Source organism: Lissotriton helveticus, chromosome 8 (assembly GCF_964261635.1).
Source record: "Lissotriton helveticus chromosome 8, aLisHel1.1, whole genome shotgun sequence".
Taxonomy (NCBI): domain Eukaryota; kingdom Metazoa; phylum Chordata; class Amphibia; order Caudata; family Salamandridae; genus Lissotriton; species Lissotriton helveticus.
This window is the reverse complement of record NC_136069.1, coordinates 21496830-21516852: the sequence shown is the minus strand read 5'-3', so window position 1 is coordinate 21516852 and position 20023 is coordinate 21496830. Positions and strand designations below refer to the sequence as shown.

The following is a 20023-nucleotide window of genomic DNA, read 5'->3' as shown; positions in this document are numbered from 1 at the left end:
TTACCGCATGCTCCACACGACCTGAAGAGACCTTTCTTTTGAAGAATCCGACATTTTGAGTTGAAATCTGGAAAACTGAAGAAGAAACTGAGCAGAGCCCAGGGAGACTCCCTTTTACACGACGTGCAGTAGAAAATCTGAGGAACCTAGCCTCTCTTGGGATTGTTCTAGAGGGTGGAGTCACGTGATTTGCTGCTACTTAAGTTTGTTTCTTTTTTCCAAAGGAAAATGGATAGGCTATTGCAGTGACTGTTCATTGCATTGTAGCCTATGGTAGTATTATCTACTGCTTTCATATGTATACCGTGGGACTCCCACTACGATGACAGGGATGATTCAAGCATGTGAATCTATGAAAGATCCAATACTGGAGAAGCACTGCTACACATTTGTGACTTTGCAAAAAGAATTAATGAAGAAATATGTTTACCCTTCACACTCACTTGGGGAATGGTCAGCACTTTGACTTTTGTCAGGGTCCCCAACATCCACAGGGTACAGCCCATAATTTTCTTTCGCTCTTAACGAAAAGACTGTGGCAGCAATCACAGGACCTGTTCAAAACAAATAAGGGAACATGTAAGTGATCTGTAGTTGCACCAATTATCTGCTATCTCTCTGGTGAAGGCAGAATCTGTGACAGGGTTAATGAGGTAGCAGCTACTGTGCTGATGTTCAGGGATGCTAGCGGGCCTGAGTTTTGAAAGGCATGAGTAGTGTACAACAGGAGCAGATAAGGAGAAGAGGTGGGATCTTTACTAGTGTCCTTAAGTCAGGGAGGTTTGTTGGGGCTCCAGCATGCAAGTGTGTCGGTATAGAAGGCTATTCGCTGGAGAGAACTAGAAGAGTCCTTAAAGAAAATGAGACATGGGTGGCAACAAATGTCCTCATATTTAACCCAAATAAGATAGAGCTGCTAGCCATGGCGTCTGACAAGGTTAGGATAGACCCCCTTCCCAGCAGATGACAAAAGAACTAAGCGGACAAAATATTTGGGTTTGATATTAATAGATTACCACTTGCATAACATCAGAAGCACAAGGCATAGGTAGTGAGCTGCTATCCTACCTCCATTCTAGCTCGCCAAGCAAGCCCAAAGTAAATTTAACGAGCCCTTAGACAAAAATGAGCTGTGAATGGCAAAAAAATCCTTTACTTTATTCCAACATGGCAGAGTTGCTATAATATCTTCCAGTGTTATAAGTCCTCTTAACAGTGGGCAAAAGAACAAATCTGACAAAAACTACTTATGATGCTAACTCTTAACTGAATGTCTCTCGCCTTTAATCACAAGTTCAATGCATAGATAGTGGTTTCCCATCCTAACCCCACACTACCTCACCAGAGTACTTCTTGTCTTGTGTATCTAAAATCAAATAAACAAAACGCAAGCCCAATGACAACTCAAATAGTGAAGGGACATGCAAAATATTATTTTCAAACTCATGAGACAACAAAATAAGGCAAACAGTTAAGTAATTTATAGGCTGAGCAAACGTTAAGTCACTGTAACTTTACCGAGTGACATCAAGACTTGGTGAATTTCTTTCATCAGACTTTCATAAAGATCCTTTTGCCAGTTGAGTAACAGCTCCCGCTCTTGTTGTGAGAAACTAGCAACTGCATCCTGGAATGTAAGCAGCATCTAAAAGAATTGTGATAACACACATTGATGTCATATTCACAATGAACAGTCAGGCATGATATAGAACAAAACCTGCTCCTGTAACAAAGAGTATTTAAACCTCTAGGTCTTGGGTCACAGAGGTCCAGGAATGCAGTACAACGCCCACAGTGCCACAGGAGATATGGTGTGTATGTCCTCCACCCTATCAACACCTGGCTGGTATGACCAGAATAAAACCCCAAAGTCCACATGAAGATATTCCTCATGCGAGCCCATTTGTTTACTTAAATATGTTTCACTGCAGGGTTTATACGGCACTGTGATACCAATTTAGCGTACTACACTGCATGACAGATAAAAAATGCCGAAAGAAAAATGGCTAATACAGATTGTGAATACATATGGAGTTATGCGAACTGAGGGCCAGGTTTATATTCTGGCAGATGGAGTAATCTCCATTGGCCTGGGGGAGGACTTTACATCGGCCAGGCCGAGAATACTCCGCCCACCAGATTTATAAATGACCGCCAAGACGGACGAAGCCCGCCAACACTTGTGTGGCATGAGGTGATGGGCTTCAGCAAGCCTATGGTCTCGGAGGCACTGGGCTTGGCACCCAAAAGAGACTGAACAGTGGGAGCCTGACCCCCTGCGACACAGCCGGACAATGGTCAAGTCAAGGTCAGATAAAGATAAAGTGCAGCTGGTCAAAGGGCCCCAGCATCACCACTGGCAGGGGATACATGACTGAGAAGAGCCCTCACTGGTGCCCTGGGGGGTGCCCTGGTGAACCAGGCAGACCAGCTGGAGAAGATCCTGGGTGCAATTACAGACCTAAAAACTCCCTTAAAACAAAGGGGTTGATTTACATTTCGGTGGACAGGTTACTCCGTCACAACAATGACGGATATCCCTTCCGCCGAAAGACCCTTTGGGCTGACGGTATATCTGTTACCATTGTGACGGAGGAACCCATCTGCTGAAATCTAAATCAGGTCCAAAAACTGATGCTATGGCACCTGACCTGGGGCTGCTCAGACTGGACCATAGGAAACTGCCCGCCAGAGTCACTGTGATGGAAGGAACCATGGGATCACTTGACTCCGGATATGGGGGGACGAAGGTCAGACTTCAGGACTTGGTTGCTACCATGGAGAGGCTCCAGTAATGAGGACTGCTCATGCCGCAAAAACATCCAAATAACAGGCCTCCTCAAGAAAACTGAGGGTCAATCGGTGTGCTCCTCCTGAAAGAGTGGCTCATCACTAACATCTACGAAGGGAAAACTGAGGCAACTGGGCCTGCACTACATACTCCTATGCCCGGCTAATCTGTGCGTAATCAACATACTTCATTACAATGTTGGTAGAAGCCTGTCAATGGGCGAAATTTGAGGGAGTTGCCATAGGTGGAGAATGGTTTAGAAACAAGCTGGCAAGAGGCTACATAGGTGACATCGAAGAACAACCTCACAGTTGGGCAGCCAACCCTCGACGTCACAGGTGAGATCAGAGAGGGCCAAGGTGGTGGCAGCTGTGGAGAGTATCTGTGATTCCCAGGACTCGACGTTGGTGCCCAGCCCAGATGCCTCCCATACCACCTCTGAGTCTTAGGTGGAATCCAGACTAGATACCTTTGGCCCGGGGCCAGAGGTGAACTCCATGACTGCAGAGGGGCTACTATGAACAGTCTGTATATTAACTGCTTACTGCTGGAGTGGAGCGCTGTAGCGGGGTGGCGATGCCCGCCCTGCCAAGTACTGATACAGAGACTGTGCATAAGGACCTTCACCGTTTACCCCCTGCTTGTTCCCCAGTACAGAAGGAACTCCCCTCTTTCGACTACGAGGTTGCCAGGGATACCGAGGACGACGAAGAACACTGGCCCTTTAACTGGCAGCCCTCGGACGAGTGGGCGGGGCCTCCCAGGGACGCCACGGCGTCAAATGCGGAAGTTGAGTCCGAGAGGGTGTGCTTGTTCACCGGAGGTTGGAGAACGGAGAAGGAGGCGAGAGAAGAGAGCTGCGAGGAGAAGAGTGAGAGACCGGAGGAGGACATCGGAAGAGAGAGAGACGTACCATCGACGGAGGAGACGCCTGGAGGCCACCGACACGGCGCTTCGCCCAGCCACTCACCCGGGGGAGGTGTGTGGCTAGCCCAGGTACGGAGGAGAGTTGCGGGTTGGGTCGGAAGGAAGGGCGGGTCTGACGAGTGAGTGGGATTCCTGTTCAAACTCGGTGGCCCTACCCTTGAGCACTGCCCCTCACCGCTTGAGAGCCCTGTGTGTTGCACTAAGGATACTCCCTCACTCCCCATTCCTAGCACTGTTGTGTTCAAGAGCATTTCCCTGACACTTCCCTTCTCTTTCTTTTGGTTATCGGTGACCGGGCGCCATCACAGACGTCAACAAGCCCCTGAAGAGGGAAAGCCCGGAGGGACTAAGGAGAGCCAAGGCACCCAAGTCCAGAGTCCGAAGACGTAGCAGGAGCCGATTCCCCACGCCGACCTCTACACCACCGAAAAACCTGTACTGACTTTCTCTTTGCCTCAATAAAGCCATCTTTGACCACAACCCGACTCCTGCCCTTTCCTCCTGAGTCCTTTACAAGCGCCTACTAGTATCCAGAGTGGACCGTGGATCTGGATTTTGATGTTTGGGGGGCCTGGGGGTGGGAGAGGAGGAGTGTTAGTTCTCTCATGAGTGAACTTGAGAGGGGTGTAGAGATAGGTGTATGCCAGTGGTAGGTGTAGACCAGTGGTAGGTATTTCTCCTAAAGGTCCTCTCCTCCCTTTATAAGTAAGGGAGGGGGAGTTGTCTGCCTGTCTTACACGGTCAGGATCACCATGTTGTTGTTATTGACTTAATTGTTTGTCATTTGGCCATAAAGGGTTCTTCAAAGGCTCCAGAGGGGTGGCCAGTCTGGCCAAAAAGAACCCCCCCCTTTTAGGGTCAGACACAAGTGGCTGGACCCCCATGGAATGGAGCACTGAATACAGGGGACATCGGGAACCCAAGCCTTCACGTCCATTAATGCCTATGCCCCTTGGTCGCAAAAGGGGGCACTCGAAAAGGTAGGCCAAATATTGCTGGAGGCTGGGAATACTGTGCTATTGGTGGGGGGTGGTTGGAATGAAGTTCTGATGCCGGCACGGCACAGATCACGACTGGGGATCAAGGGGAAATCCCATCGTACACCACTAGCATAATTCACCATTGTGCTGGGACTTGTGGACATATGCAGACTAAAACACCTGAATGAAGTAGTGTAGTCCTTTTACTCTAGGCTCACATATCATTCTCTAGATTGCACTATTTATTCAGTCCCACCAGGATGGCACTGATGATAGAGGGGGCAGAATACTTGGTGAGAGGGATCTTGGACCACTCCCGATGCTGGTCACTTTAGGAGGTAATAGGAAAGATGATAGCCCAAGAGTCACCTTAATGCCTAGGAACTACAGCACCAGGACATGGTGACTCCGATGCACGTAGACTCCAATGTCTGCTCTGAGCAAAATGAGTACTCGGTCGATTTTTTGGGGGTGGTATGGGACGACTAAAAGGCAATCTTGCAGGATAGATTGCAGTCATTAATGACCCGCAGAAAAAGGGCTCAGGCGGCACAAATTCTAGCTCCGAAGCACTGTGTTTCACTGTTAGCACCAGATGATGTTGCAGACAGAAGAGAAGATTTCCTGCCTCCGAGGGGCCCGGCGTTTCTCTTGAAGTTCCGGCGGCCGTTGGAGGAGTGTGGCGTCTGAGGCCTCATGGTGAGAGCCCAACACAGGCTGTTCTGGCAGCCTGTGGGTGTAGATCGCGGAGGAACAGAGACCTGGGAGGCGAGAGGTGGGGAGTGGCCGGCTTGGAGGAAAGTGCTGCAGCCTGATCTGAAAGTCCCAAAATCCTCACGGGGGCGGTGCACGCCAGATGAGACCCCCCCCCTTCTCTATTCAATTTCCTACCAGGATCCTCTCCCCGCCACACCCTCTTTATCCCCGCTCCAGCTCCTTTTGACCACAGGCAGGGGCAGCGCTGCTTCAGCAGGGCCTCCGCGGCAGGGGGGAGGGTGGGTACATTTCTCCTGAAGCTCCTGTGACCATCGGAGGTGGGGGGACTCGAAACCTCGTAGCGGAGACCCAGAGAGAGCTGTTCTTGAAGCCTGTGGACCCCAGGGAGAGACAGTGTTGCCAAAGTTATAAGCCAGGCCACACATGGAGGTGGGGATCTATCAATAAGGCATTTATAGAGCGCACAGGTACCTCAAATAGAGGTGTCCCGGTGCTACGCGGAGACTGCAGAAGACAACTAGCCAACGCCTGGAGCTACCCTTGACTAAAGAGCCAGGTTTTTAGAGTCTTCCTGAACTCTTGTTACGACTCTATCTGGCACAAATGAGGTGGCGGGGAGTTGCACAGGCTGGGGGTCCTGAACGCGAAAGACCATCGCCAATGTCGAAACTTAACATAGCGAGGGACACAGAGTAGACATTGATAGTTAGATCTCAAAGTCCGTTCCTGACGATACGACTGAGCAATCAATCAATCAATAAAGCAGGGGATCAGAGGAGTGAGGTGGTCTGCGGTTCCACCAGGCGGCCGCGTGTCCCTGCTGCGTAACAAAGCGGCAAATTTGTTCAAACTGGGCCCTGCGGGCTGAGTCACACGTCGGTTGCCTGCCTCCTCCCTATCTGAGAACTGACCACTGTAGATCTGCGGAGCCGATTGGGAGGTACTGGAGTCTGCGGCAGAAGGGCCAGATCCACTGAAGCAGACTGTCGTGGGGTGCTGGCACTGTCGGTGGGGAAGCCTTGAAGGGGGAGCTGGGAGGACCAGCCGGTCATCAAGGGCACAAGGTAATGGTCAGGAACTGTGGCATCAAATGAATGCAATCCAACAAGCTGGACAAGTACACCAATACAATGTTGGCCCAGGGAGACACCCCACCCCCTCGGTGGGAGATTGCGCAGCCTCCACCACATGGCTGAAGAGCCCACGTACAGAGAAATAATGGCAGCAATACGAGATCGCAGAGGCATGTTGGAACCGAAACTGGACACAGTCACGATGGATGTGAATCTACACAGGGCAGAAGTGAGAAACATTGCTGACAAAGTTAAGAGCTACGACGGGTCTGCGACTAAACACCCGGAGGATCAAATCCAAGCCCTCACCAAAGATAAAATTAGCACTTTTCAACCAAATGTAACGAAGAGAGTGAAAAAAATAAAGGAAAATAGGCCAGAAATGATATATGCAATTTAGGCATAGGAGTAGAGAAATCTGTTAGGACCATACAACAACAGGATTTACATAGCGCCTGCTCTCGCAGCTGTGGCGTCTCCAGGCGCTGTAAAATAACAGGTGCCGCTAACGCTGCCCCTAATCAGGAGAATGGCTCCTGGGGACAAATAAGCTTGCAGTGGCTTGTTACATTCTGCCTGCTGCACCCTCAGTGGGTCTCAGGGCTGACACATTCTACACATGGCTGGCCCAGCCTAAGAGGGCATGGGGGGAGGGGGTAAGAACTAATTCCATCACAGAGCCCAAACAAAAGGAAAGATCCAAAAGGAAGTGAAACCATAAGACCTTGAAAATAAAACAGCAGAGAGCTGCCTGCCCCCCTCTCCCTCCCACCCATGCTGGGAAGCAAACCCTACCCACACAAGCCAGGGCCATAATGCATGGCACCCTGCCAGACACAGTCCTGGTGCCCACACTGGCTCTCTACATTGACTCTCCACAGAACAATCTTTCACAGTCCCATGACAAGAGACCAGTCATAACAACCGGACCCCTAAATAAATGCCACCAAGTTACCAGCCTCGGACCCTCTGACGTGCCTGTGTGGACAACTCGATACTGGCCCATTCTAAAATGTCCATTTAAATGCTTTTTTTCCCCTTTTAACATTTCCAGAAACTATGCTAATTTTCCAATCTTTCCGACCCAAAATGTGCCTGTTGAACAGTGTTGGAGCGAAGCACGTTTAAGTGAATTAAATCACAAAAACAGGAGAAACAGTAAAAAATGCGTAGATATTATAAGTTGCTTGCGCCTGTTGTAAACAGCACACGCAGTCACAAATCAGAGAGGGTTTAAGTATATGCTAATTAATTTAAATAATATGAAAGAACTTTACAAAATAATGTATTTAAAAAGCTGTAAAATGCATCCATACACTCTTATTAACATCACTAGTAAGCTACGGAAGAAACATGGAAAAAAAAGACATTTGGCCAAAGGCCGTGTGAACAGACCAGCGTATACATACAGGCCTTGTAAACATTACAATCCAGACTCATTTGCATGTGCCCAGAGGGTCGATCTGGTTCAAACAGCTGCTCTGTGCGAGCCTGTTCATTCATCCAGAAGCTTTACCAACACTTGGTTGTACACTGGACGCAAAAGTTAAGAACAGAATTAACAGAGCCATGCAAGCGACACATGGCAACATTTGGAAACGCCGAAGGCTGTTTAAAAATAAAAATCTCATTCGAGTGCTTGCAGTCCGAGATTTATAATGGAAAAGCAAATCTTCAAATAGCAAACATGGCGCAGTTTAAGAACACTATTTAGACAAAAAAAAGAGAGGTCTGTTTCCTAAAAATAGAGCGCTGTATGCCGTGAGGAGCTCCATGTGCAGAATAAAGCGCTACACAAAATATTAAGTTGAATTAATGCGTGCAAAAAAACCCAACTAATCAACAATTCGCCTCACCCGGAAATACTGTCCCAGGCACATTCTATGTGTGAAGCACTGATCGCGTGATAATAGATAGTAATACATACAAAACGTTACGTTTCCACAACAAATCCCTTGCGTGCAGTGCGGAGTTGTGAAGTGCGCCGCAGCACTCGTGGCAGTGTACTGCGGAAGGCACCGCACGCTGCTCTGGTTTTGCGAATGCAGGTAGCCGGCACAAGCTGCAGGACAAACTTGGGGATGTACAGCTCCACCGCGCTGGGCATACGCACCACTTCCAAGAAGCATTTTCAGCTGACATAGCTTTTCATGTGAGCCATTGGATGCAGGTAATCTCCCCCATTCGGCTTGCGCTTCCGCTGGCTTTTGCTCCAACCTAATTGGCATACAGAGCTGTGTGTGAAAAATATAGTGTGTGGTAACTAATGAAAGGCAGTGTGTAACGCCGCAAGTGAGAGATCCAATCCCCTCCTTTTTCGGTCGAGCAGAGTCTGCTCGAGACCTATTGCTGCCCGTATTTGGGAATGTAGACACGAGAGGGGCACGAGCGCAGATTTCACCTCGAGGGCGCGCACGGCGCCGTGCCCCTCTCGTGCCTCACATTCCCGTGCGCACACAGCCAGCCCCCACACCCCTGCACACACACATACACACAGGCACACGTACACACGCTGCCGCCCCTCACCACACACACACATACAGACAGGCACGCATACACACGCCGCCGCCCCCTAACCCCCCTGCACGCACAGACACACCCCCCCGCCCCATGCATCGGGAGATCTGCCATACAATCGGTACTTACGCCAGCCTCCGCCAACATCGCAGGGAGCGGCGGTTGCAGGCCCTCAGCGTAGGAAACAGGCCCCCGCGGTGCACACACTGGGAAGAGGAAAAGGGGACGAGACCCACGGCGCGCGACACGGCACAGGGAGGTGGTGCGCGCCAGGCCTCTGTCGCTGCCTGGAACATTTTAGGCCCATATCCCTGCTGCCTGCATGTTCTAAAATTTTAGAACGACATGTGAACACCCAGCTTAATTCGTTTGTCGAAAATGTGGGATATCTCCATCCGTCCCAATCCGGGTTTCGCGCACATTATTCCACTGAATCCGCACTCCTTGGGTGACGGAGAGGCTTCGGCACGGTATCGATCGTGAGGAGACCTTTGCACTCATCCTGTTGGATTTGAGTGCAGCGTTCGATACCGTGTCTCATTCCATCCTTCTTGACTCTCTCCGCTCCCTTGGTGTTGCTGGATCTGCGCTGGCCTGGATTGCCTCCTTCTTAGGCGGACGCACCTTTCAGGTGTTTTCGACAGAAGCTGAATCTGCTGTCTACTCATCAGCATACGGCGTCCCCCAGGGGTCGATTCTCAGCCCTCTGCTGTTTAATATCTATATCAGACCCCTTGCCACCATCGTGGAGGACGCCGGCTTAACAATCTATTCGTATGCTGACGACACGCAGATTGTGTTCTCTCTTTCTAGCAGTGAGGGCCATGAGGTCTCTGCTTTGAAGTCTGGCCTATCACGCGTTGCTGCCTGGATGCACGACCATCTGCTCAAGCTCAACGGTGATAAGACAGAGGTTGTTATTTTGGGCAAGAATAAAGATCTGTGTGGCCCTCGACATTGGCCCTGCGATATGGGTCCTCTGCCGAATCCAACCGCCGTAGCCCGCAACCTCGGCTTCCTTATCGACGATAAGCTCTCAATGAGACAGCAGGTAACAAAGGTCGCTGCAATCTGTTTCTCCACCTTAAGATGGTTGCAGAAGATCTTATGGATGTTACCTTGCTCTACTCGGAGAACTGTCGTCCAGGCTCTTGTGATCTCCCGCATCGACTATGGGAATGTGCTTTATCTTGGGGCCGATAAGGCCACAATAAACAAACTCCAGGTGGTGCAAAACTCGTCAGCTCGTTTATTGTGCAATGTACCCCGGAGATCTTCCGCAGCTAAGGCTCTGTGTGACCTTCATTGGCTTAAGGTCTCGAACCGCGTACAATTTAAAACCTTATGCCTTCTCTTTAAAATTCGGCAGGGTTCTGCTCCTAAATACATGCAGAACCTGGTTCAAGTCTATGAGCCTGGTCGTAATTTAAGATCTTCCACCAGTGGCAATTTCTTGGTCCCTAGAATTAAACTGGCCAAAATGGGCGGCCGCTCGTTTTCTTATCTTGGTCCAAAGATGTGGAATGCTCTTCCGCCGGCTCTGAAAGCCGAGACTGATCTCCTCTCATTCCGGAAAAAATTAAAGACTTTTTTGTTTAATTGATTCTTCTGCATTGTCTGTTCTGTTTGGGCTTTTGCTTGCTTTCTTCTCTTGTCTGTCCCTGGCGCCGGGAAACGCATTGAGGGTAGCTGTGTGCAATACAAGTTTAGATAAATAAAATTAAAAAAAACTTGTGCGCGCGCTCCCCAGCCTGTCGCGAGCACGCCTCCTTCTGGCTACTAGCGTGTCCCAGCCGTCGCGGTCACAGCGGCCGCCTCTCCTCTGAGCTGGATTCGCTGGCGGTGGCGGGCGGTTCATAGGTTCCGTCTGCGCTCGGAGCAATATTACATATCGCATTATATAGGCATCCATTATCGTGTTTTGCAACAGGGAAAACTTGCTGCACGTCACAGGAGCATATTGCTCAAAATTCGATCGTACACAACTTGCAATCGTTGGAGTCGTGCGCATTAAAACCTCTTTATCAACGCGATTGGCTGATGTTGAAGTCTGGTATGCAACAACTGGTTCAAATATGTTATCTCAATGTTTCACGCTTTATTACAAATGTCACCAACATTTTTTTCATATTTCACTTCTGTTCTTGGATTTTCGTCACAATAAAATACAATGAACATAATCTTCCCAAAAGTTATTTACAAACATTTAAGCTAGTGCCATTATAAATTACAATCACTTTTATTTAAGTATTAATTATTTTAAAAAATAAAAGCCATTGTTCTTTGTAATATCAATACATCTAAGTCATGTAAATACCACACCTATTGCATTACAAATGCTAAAGATGTCACATTTGCGAAAGGTAAAACTATTGGCATTATAATGACAAAGCTATTCATTTCGCTATTCTCAAAAACCAACACATAAATAAAAAATTTGTCATTTACAATACTAATAGCTCAAACTTTCCTAATGCGAGACCTATTGCATTGCAAATGCTTGTTAATCATGAGCCTGCATGCAGGAGGACGCCAGCGAATGAGGAAGATGGGTGGGGCTTCAACTCCGCCTCCGAGAGGTTTGGAATCTGTATTGATTACAAGAAGCTCTCGTATGACGAGAGCAACGCACGCACGCTGCTTTTGCCAGCCGAGACCTAAAAACACGTCTATTCTCAGGGGGTTTCCACTGGAACCAAGTCCTCTTCTTTTCGTAACAAGAGATGCCTATCTGTTGAAGTGGGGTGCTGCCTCACTGAAGAATGCCTCTCTTTCCTCCTCCTTTAATATGTCTGGGGTCTCTACCGCTGACTCCTCTACCACCCAAAGTGGTCTGGAGCAAGACTGTGTCCTCGCTCCCCTGCTTATTAATCTATATACAGCCGTTCTGGGCAAAGCCCCGGTGAATTGCAATATGGCCCCTCTCCAATCTCCTACGCGTCGCGGCACACCAGTGTTTTTCTTTTCTCAGAGGCATGGTAAGCACTACACAGCTGGTTTTATCACCCGTCATATCTTTGTTCGTCCGGATTTCTTTGAGCACGCACAACCCCGGAGGTTTATCCGTGCACCCCAGTTCACAATGTTTAAAGTCGACACAGTATTTATTTATCACCGGCACGCCATTTTCTTCATATTCCGCACGTTGTTTATGCTGCCAGCAACCCTTCTTCATTTTTACTCACTATAGTTTCAGATTGCATGTATTCATATTTAACAGCATGCACATGCTGCCCATTGGCATTCGCTCTCGCACGTCAGTACTCGTTGCACAATCTTTTTATAAGTTAATAATCAGTGGTTACTCTGATACTTCACGTTTTTTACTGACGGATTCACCACTGCATCTTTATCCTCGCATGATTTTCTTTTACATAATTTGTACTTTTGTTTCTTCTCGTCCTGCATCTCGGGCTCTTGTTTTACAACTAGTATTTTGCATTTATTTCTTAGATATTTCCCCCTGAAGAGGAGCCAAGGCTCGAAATGCATCGGGGTGACTTTCACAACGTTATGCCACTGCAGTAATTTCAATCATCATGTTTGTACAATCAGCTTGGAATTGTCCACAATCCTGATTTCACATAGAACATATGAAATAATATGACTCTACTCAAGGATTAATTAAAAACTTGATGACATCAACCAGACTACGTTTGGACATTTGAATTGTATGACCTTAGCAGCCTTAGATTCTGCACACAGGAGTGCTCAAGTTTCTCCCCTTACACACGCAAGGCATCTCAGTCTGTTCTATTCCCAACGCGCCTTGGCAGAAGGCGACCTTCTTGAGCACCCTTAATCATTTAAAATTGGAACACCCCAATTACTGAGAATTACAAATTGGCAGTGCAGCGGTTCTTGTTCGTTTTTCCCTCTCCAATTAGGCCACATGACTCTACACATTTTTCAATATGCTGACGACCTTGTAATAACGGATCACACTAAAGTTAGGTTACAGCGAGCACTGAGCAGTCTAAACACGTAAATAGAAAGGAACTTCCTCATGATCAATCAGGACAAAACCAAGATTGTAATCTTCCGGCACTATATAAACGAGAAACTACTTCCACGTTGCATGGGGACCAAGATCATCAACACTGCGCCGAAATATAACTACCTGAGGGCTTGGTTCTCTGAGACCTCGACCCACAAAGGCTCATTAAAAAAAGAAATTCACCGCCATCATTTACGGTCTAGCCTACCTCAAAAAGAAACTGAATTTCTGTGGTTCCAATTTTTAAAGCCATAAAGGCATCCCTTCTCCTAGAACTACATTATGGTAATCAGGCCTTTGCTGGCGTCTGCTTTATCAGTCTACAGAAGGCACAGTGCTCAGGCTACAAGAAAATACTTACACTCTCACGGTACCTCTGCAGATCTAGAATCCGACTGGAATTCGGCCTGTCCGCAAAAGCTAAGCTGTGAATCAGACATCTAGAATTACTATATAATGATACTGAAAGCGCCAAAGGCTCTTAAATCTTTTCAAATCGAAGAGCCAGCACTGTCTCTCGACTCCCTTCCCTACCTAACCTGGAAAAGGGCAATCAACAGGCAGTTACGCTCTGCCTCATTCCAGCAAGAGTCTGCCTCTCTAAAATCATCATAGATTCTACTCCCGTTAAACTCCTCGTACTTGGTCAGGAGACCTCAGCCTCATCTCTCAAAGACCCTCAACAGCCGAGTGTGCAAAGACATCATGTACATGCGCCTGCTGGTTTCAACCAGCAACCAGATTTCAACCAGAAACCAGATTTGAACCAGGCATGGGCCAATCCGGGTAGCAATGAGGCATGCAGACTATGTAACTTCAAGCAGGAATTATGACTACACATTCTGTGCTACTGACCATCTCTCATCTCTAGATGCCGCAAGGAGGGCCTTACTTAAACCAACCTTCCACTTGAAAGGGTTGAGTGCCTGCCTGGAGGACCCTGCGGTATGTTTTCTTCCACTCTGATGCAAGATCCCTGTTGAGGTGCGGTAAGCCTTGAAAGCACTGCTACATTGCTGATCCACCAACTTCCATGGCATCGAGCAGCTTCATAAAGTCATAATTATCGAACCATGAAACACCTAGCCATACGGTGTGGACAATAGCCTCTGTGTCAAAATGACTGTCAATTGGTACATAACTACTCTGCCCTACGTGATATTTGTCTGTTTTAGCTTTTACAGCATCTTAATCAATGTCCTTATTATTTAATTTCCCTTTCTTGGGTGCCGGTAGAAAAACTCCATAACTGTTGACTGTACTAAGATATTTGCCAATATCCAGTGGCACGAAATGACAAACCACCCATTAGTCTAATGGTGCTCTGACTAACTCCTATCCATGCCCCAGACCAACGATCCCCAACTTTGCACTGTTATTATCCTCTCTCAGGCAATTATAACTGTTGTATATTAAAAAAAAATGTATTGCAACCAATCTTTTACATCCATGGGTGACAGACATGCACTGCGTGCTTTTATAAATTATTTTACTAGCATAATGAACTGCATCCCTCAGTAAAAGAGGTCTTCAATGGGTGCTGTACCGACAATGTAACATGAAATAATCCTTTTGATATGGTTTTTATTAACTAACAATAGACATTTATAAAGACTGCTCTATCTCTTTCGACCTAGAAATCTAAAGGGAAGGGTTGAGGACGAAAGGGGTTTTTGAGCATTCAGCGTTGGTTACTCAACAGTCTAGTTTTCATGTTATTCAAGGCACTGGAACATTTTTCAAAAATGACAATGATAATCTGCACTTTTACTCGACTTGTGAAATTGGAACGGTTTTACAGTTCCTCCTTGATGGGTTTCATAAAGGTATTTAAGTCGCTAAATTTAGAGCATAAGTGGCTGCTTTTCAGGCCTTTCGTAGTCCAGTTGGGTAATTTCCTGATTATGACATTTTTGTGTTTCGACTCCATAAGAGTTTTGCACTCCTCAGACCTATGAATCGATGCTTTTGTCCCCCATGGGATCTTCTGTTAGTTCTCACTTCTTTACAAGAGTTTCCTTTTGGACCTCTCTGTATTGTGGGATTAAAGTGGTTGGCCTTAAAGGTCGTGTTTCTGGTCGCAATCTCCTCTTCTAGATGGCAAAGGGAACTCAGAGCCTGGTTGTGTAAATATCCAGGTTTACACATTTTGGAAGATGGTATAATTTTAAGAACTGATCCATTTTTGTTTCTTTCTCATCCTTCTTTAGATGAGAGGTTGCTGAATTTACTGGATGTAAAGTGAGCCATTTTCATTTATTTGAATCGCACACTCTCTTTCAGGAAAGCTTCTAGTACTACCGTTAGTAGATGGATTCTGGAAGCTAATTCTGTTGCATTGGAGTCTGCCAACGGGTAGCCTTCCAGTAATCAAGGATGATCGACATGGGAAAGGTTACGTCTTGGAACGATTTCAAGTGTTTTATGGAGATTTTCTGTGCTGGCACTTGGGCCACTCCTCATACTTTTTTGCACAGCCACAGGTAGCCAGGGTGCGGGAACAAATTATTTTGGTCACAAAATTTTTGAATCAGTATTGGGTATTTGAAGGCTCATTGTTTTGATTTTTTAGATTTCTTTTTCTGTATTAGACAAATAAACATTATGTGGAACCATAATGAGTGGTTGTGATTCTTCAGCCAGTATATTTGGTGTTCTTCATGAGAAGATGACTGGGACGAGGACATAGGGATAATGTTCTGGTTACTTACCAGTAATCTTAATTATGCTTAGTCCGGGTCATTACTGACCTCCCTCCCTGGTTCTACTTGCATTTGATAACTTGGTATATTAGGACAGATCTCCTGCCCCCTCCAATGGGTGGGAAGTGGTCAAGTCCACTCCCACTTCCTGGTTTTGGTTCTGTCCATGAGGTAAGTTCACCTCATGATTAAATGACTGAGACTAAGGATAATGAAGATTACAAGCAAGAAAAGAGGGCAAAATGTTTGGGTACACCTTGCTAATACTCCAACAACAAACAAAAACACACCAAAGGCGTTAGTATCACCCCAGATGCGTGAGGAAATTTGACATGGATATTTGTTGGGGGCCCTTGTGGAAAGTTCTAATTCTGCTTCTATTGCTGGCCGGTCCTGGGCCGAGTTTGAGTGTCTGGGTTTCCTCACATCATACTTAGTTTAATGTACACACTCTTACTCACTGTTTCCGAGCCCCGGCGCGACATTCCTTCACAGGTGGGGTGTGAGCTGTCACTGGACGCAGGGGTCACACCTCGCTCTCTCTGTCCTATAAACGCCGCAGCAACGACATCAACTGAAGCAATAGCCCCGGCGCCCTCCCCTCAGAGACTGCCCTCTCCCGCCCAACGGAACCGAGTGAAATGCGCAGGCGCAAAGAAATGACGCACTCTCCCGCCCAACGGAACCGAGTAAAATGCGCAGGCGCAAAGCAATGACGCTTCACTGAGCATGCGCACAGGAGGTGTCGCTACCATCTTCTGTTCATTTTCATCTGCGCATGCGCAAAGATTGTAAGAACAGGTGTGTGTCCTCCACGGCGCATGCTCAGTGAAAGACATCCCTCTACTGCGCATGCTCTGCCAAAAGACCTCCTGCTCATAGTGTGCAGTGCGTGCCAGGTGCTGTCTTTGTTGATTTGCTGCGTTTATACTTTTCATCGCGTTCGATAAAACTGCAAAAAAAGATTCATGCACAAGTAAAACGCATGTTAAAATGATATCAACTCTCAAAGCAATTAACCGTGTGACTCCAGGGAGCCTTCCTTGTGCCTGCTTTCATCAATGTCACACCAATTTAAATAAAAACATGAATACATTAAGAAAGGGACTGTGTATTCAATCCCAAAATATTCAGATGTGGATGTCTTATGCAGTCATTAGAAAAAGCCCCGAGTCCTTATTTACAGTTTTAGAAAGAACAAAAGAAACTTCATCCTGTAACAAACATTAAATGAAGGCGGATTCATCAGCAAAAATAGCACATCCTCACAGGTTGCGCAGGCATAATAGTTTATATTTTTTTTGGTTGCATATTTATTTAGCGCAAACTTGACCCGAAGGTATTGATGGCGCGCGGGATTACCAGCTCAATTTATCATACTCGCCTGGGTCCATAAACAGTCACACCTTTGAACCAGTAATCCTGCTTTTACTTACTGCCTATCAGGATTTGAATTCCTTTTAGGACCTATACCTGTACACCATGACTTACCAATTCTTGTCACCTATGCAATAAGTCCTAGGGATCGAAAAGGGAGTTAGCATAATAGGTAGCATTTAATAATTTACCTTTCCTGAAATAACCACAGACTCGGGAGAAGTTTTAAACGCTTTATCTATGCAAGTCTTTCTGAGTCAGTGGCCACAATACGGTGATCATAAATTTTACAAGTATGAAAATAATTAATGAGACATAAAGTTTGCAAGAAAATACAGTAACACCTTTAGACATTGGTACCTGGGTAGGGTGAGAAAAGGAAATAGCACAAGGACATACCACATGGATTATATTTACCTAGAATGGTGTGAAGACCAACCCTGGCCACGGGCTGGTGAAAAGATAGGGCTCCCGACTAATCAGGTGCCAACGGGACAGGACAGGTGCAGATCAGGACAGGTAACCTCCACTAGTGCAACGCCTGTGTCACACCCCTCTCTACGGCAATTTGGTCCCCCGACCTGGGTAATAAATACTTCTCCCTCAGCAATACCCCGATTCTTTTGACAGAGTGGTCCGCCAGCACCTCTGCTCTCGATCTCCTTCAGCATACGTTGGGTCAGTGACAGGTCTGTGACAAATCGGACAAAATCATCTAACTAAGCCTACCTTAGTTAGACCATTTCCAGGGCAATGTACCACCACTATATGTTGCAAATTCTATGTGTTCCCTTCAGTGATTGGTCAGGAAGATGAGGAGAATACATCACACCATACTAAGATGAGATCATTTCAATTCAATATAGTTGATCAATGTTCCCGCTCATGATTTATTTTCCCATGTCTTTTATTCCGCCCATCAATATTATTTCATTTTAATATACAAAGTTTCAAGTTCTTTTCCTTTCCCAGGTTATGGATTCGTGGTTCCCATGCGCGTTGCCGGAAAGACAGTCACTGGCACCAGTTCAGTGCCTTTGCTTGAAGTCTCTCAAAGTTCTCGACTCATGCGCAGAGCGGATTCGATATGGCTGTTCACGTCACCCTTAGGCCCAAATATCAGCTATTATTAAAGTCAAATAGAGACACATTAGAACACAAAAATAAATGAATGCACTGTATACCACTTATTTCTACTCTAACCCCATTACTTTATTTATACTATAGCATTAATAATTAAGCAAGACACACGTTTTAGTACAAGCTGGAGCATATGCAATAGTGTGAGAAAGCATGAAGCGGCCATCTTAGCACTAGTGCGAAGAAGTAAGAAGTTCCCACCAAAAGCGAAAGGCGTCACACCACATAGATGTGGCGGACGCATGCGTAGAAAGTTTCCCGCGTTTTCGGCGGCCATTTTAGGACACTCGGGTTACTGTTAGTAAAAGCTCATATGCAAGCTTCCCCATCTTAATAAAAATGTTGTGTAATGTAAATATTAGTAGATAAAACATGTTGATTAATTACTTACATGTTATTTCGAGCGAACTGAGTACAAGCAAGTTTCTGTACGTATGAAACCTTGCTCCATCAGTATTGGAGCGCTTTACATGAGCACCGGTTACATTACACAAGGACACATACATTTTTAGGTCTCGCTTAGTGTCGCAGCGCATGTGCCGCTCGCTCTGCGAGATGTATTGTCGTCGGGGGTGCTTTTCATTTGCGCACATCATACTTTATGTTAAACGCTCGCATGTGATTTGGAGTGAGGCTTTTTGGTGACCGCCTTGGCTCCTGGCTCCTGGCTCCTTTAGGCCCACCTATCCAGACTGGATCGTTTCTTTAATGTGCACCCTCCAAACGGGCGCGCGCCCCTCGTTCCCTTCCCTCCCTCCATGGGCGCTCGGACTCTTGGTGCTAGCGGCGCTGCTGCCGCTGGTGACCGCTGGCAGGAGAAAGACGCAGAGAGTGGAGGAGGCGACCGATGCGAGCAGCACAGAGAGTAAGCATCATTCTAAGGGCAAAGCGGAAGCAAAACAACTGCCGCCTCACACAGCACTCGCAGGACGCAGGCTTCAGCAATGGCAGCCGCTTTTTTGTATTTGCAGCGTGCCATGCGTGTTTTCACTTTAACAATGGTGGCCGTCCCCACACAGCACTTATAGTGAAAGTGTGCATGGAGCGCTGCAGATACAAACAAGTGGCCGCCATTGCCAAAGCCGGTGTCCCGACAGCTTAACAGACGGGGAGCGCAAAACAGAACATGGGCTTTGGCTCTTGTGACAGTGCTGTTGAGAAGTCGATCAGCTTTTTGCCAGTAAAGTGGAGCACGTGGAAATGGGGCCTGGAGTGAACCCGTCTCAAAGTCGGTTTTCAATAGTATGCCTGAGACGCGGCACACTTAAATCCTTGTACAAGAGCACACCATGTATTGATAGCTAGTGCACAACAGGGTCACACAAGTGTACAGGCTGTCCCAACACTGGTGCATAACAGGGTCACACAAGTGTAGAGGCTGTCCCAACACTGGTGCATAACAGGGTCACACAAGTGTGAGTCTGTGCCCGTCATGCCAACATGCGTCTGTGTCCCATGTTTCTGCATCTCCCTGATGCCCATTGAACCTTACCTGTAGCGCCTTGAGCAGGGCCTGGATGTCATGGCTGGCGGACGCGAGGAAAAAACTGAGCTCGGAGGATCACCCTGTGCGAACATCTGGGCTGCAGAGAGGCCGAACTCTACCTAGTGCCGCAAGTCGCAGGTAGCACTATATGAGAAAACTCAGCTCACTCGTAAAAAGCACCCTATCACTCAGCCCTGGCCTTGCCCCTTCTCCCTTTCCCACTCCGTTTAAACTGTGCGCTCCTCCTATCTCGCCAATTCCCAACCCATATGTTTTTATCTTTTCATCTCCTTTTTACCACAGCATTCTTCCTCCC

General features: G+C 47.1%; 1 protein-coding gene across 1 annotated transcript in view; it reads right to left on the bottom strand.

Moving 5' to 3' along the window:
- The window catches only part of LOC144772240 (uncharacterized), a 119171-nt gene extending 102837 nt beyond the window's left edge, over positions 1-16334 (bottom strand). Inside the window, exons 1-3 of the mRNA XM_078656409.1 lie at positions 16166-16334; positions 1519-1645; positions 444-554 (exon numbers count right to left, since the gene is read on the bottom strand). Of these exons, the coding sequence (XP_078512535.1) occupies positions 444-554; positions 1519-1645; positions 16166-16189 (262 nt within the window). The 5' untranslated portion in view covers positions 16190-16334. The remainder of the gene's footprint in view (positions 1-443; positions 555-1518; positions 1646-16165) is intronic.
- Between the last annotated feature and the right edge of the window lie 3689 nt (positions 16335-20023).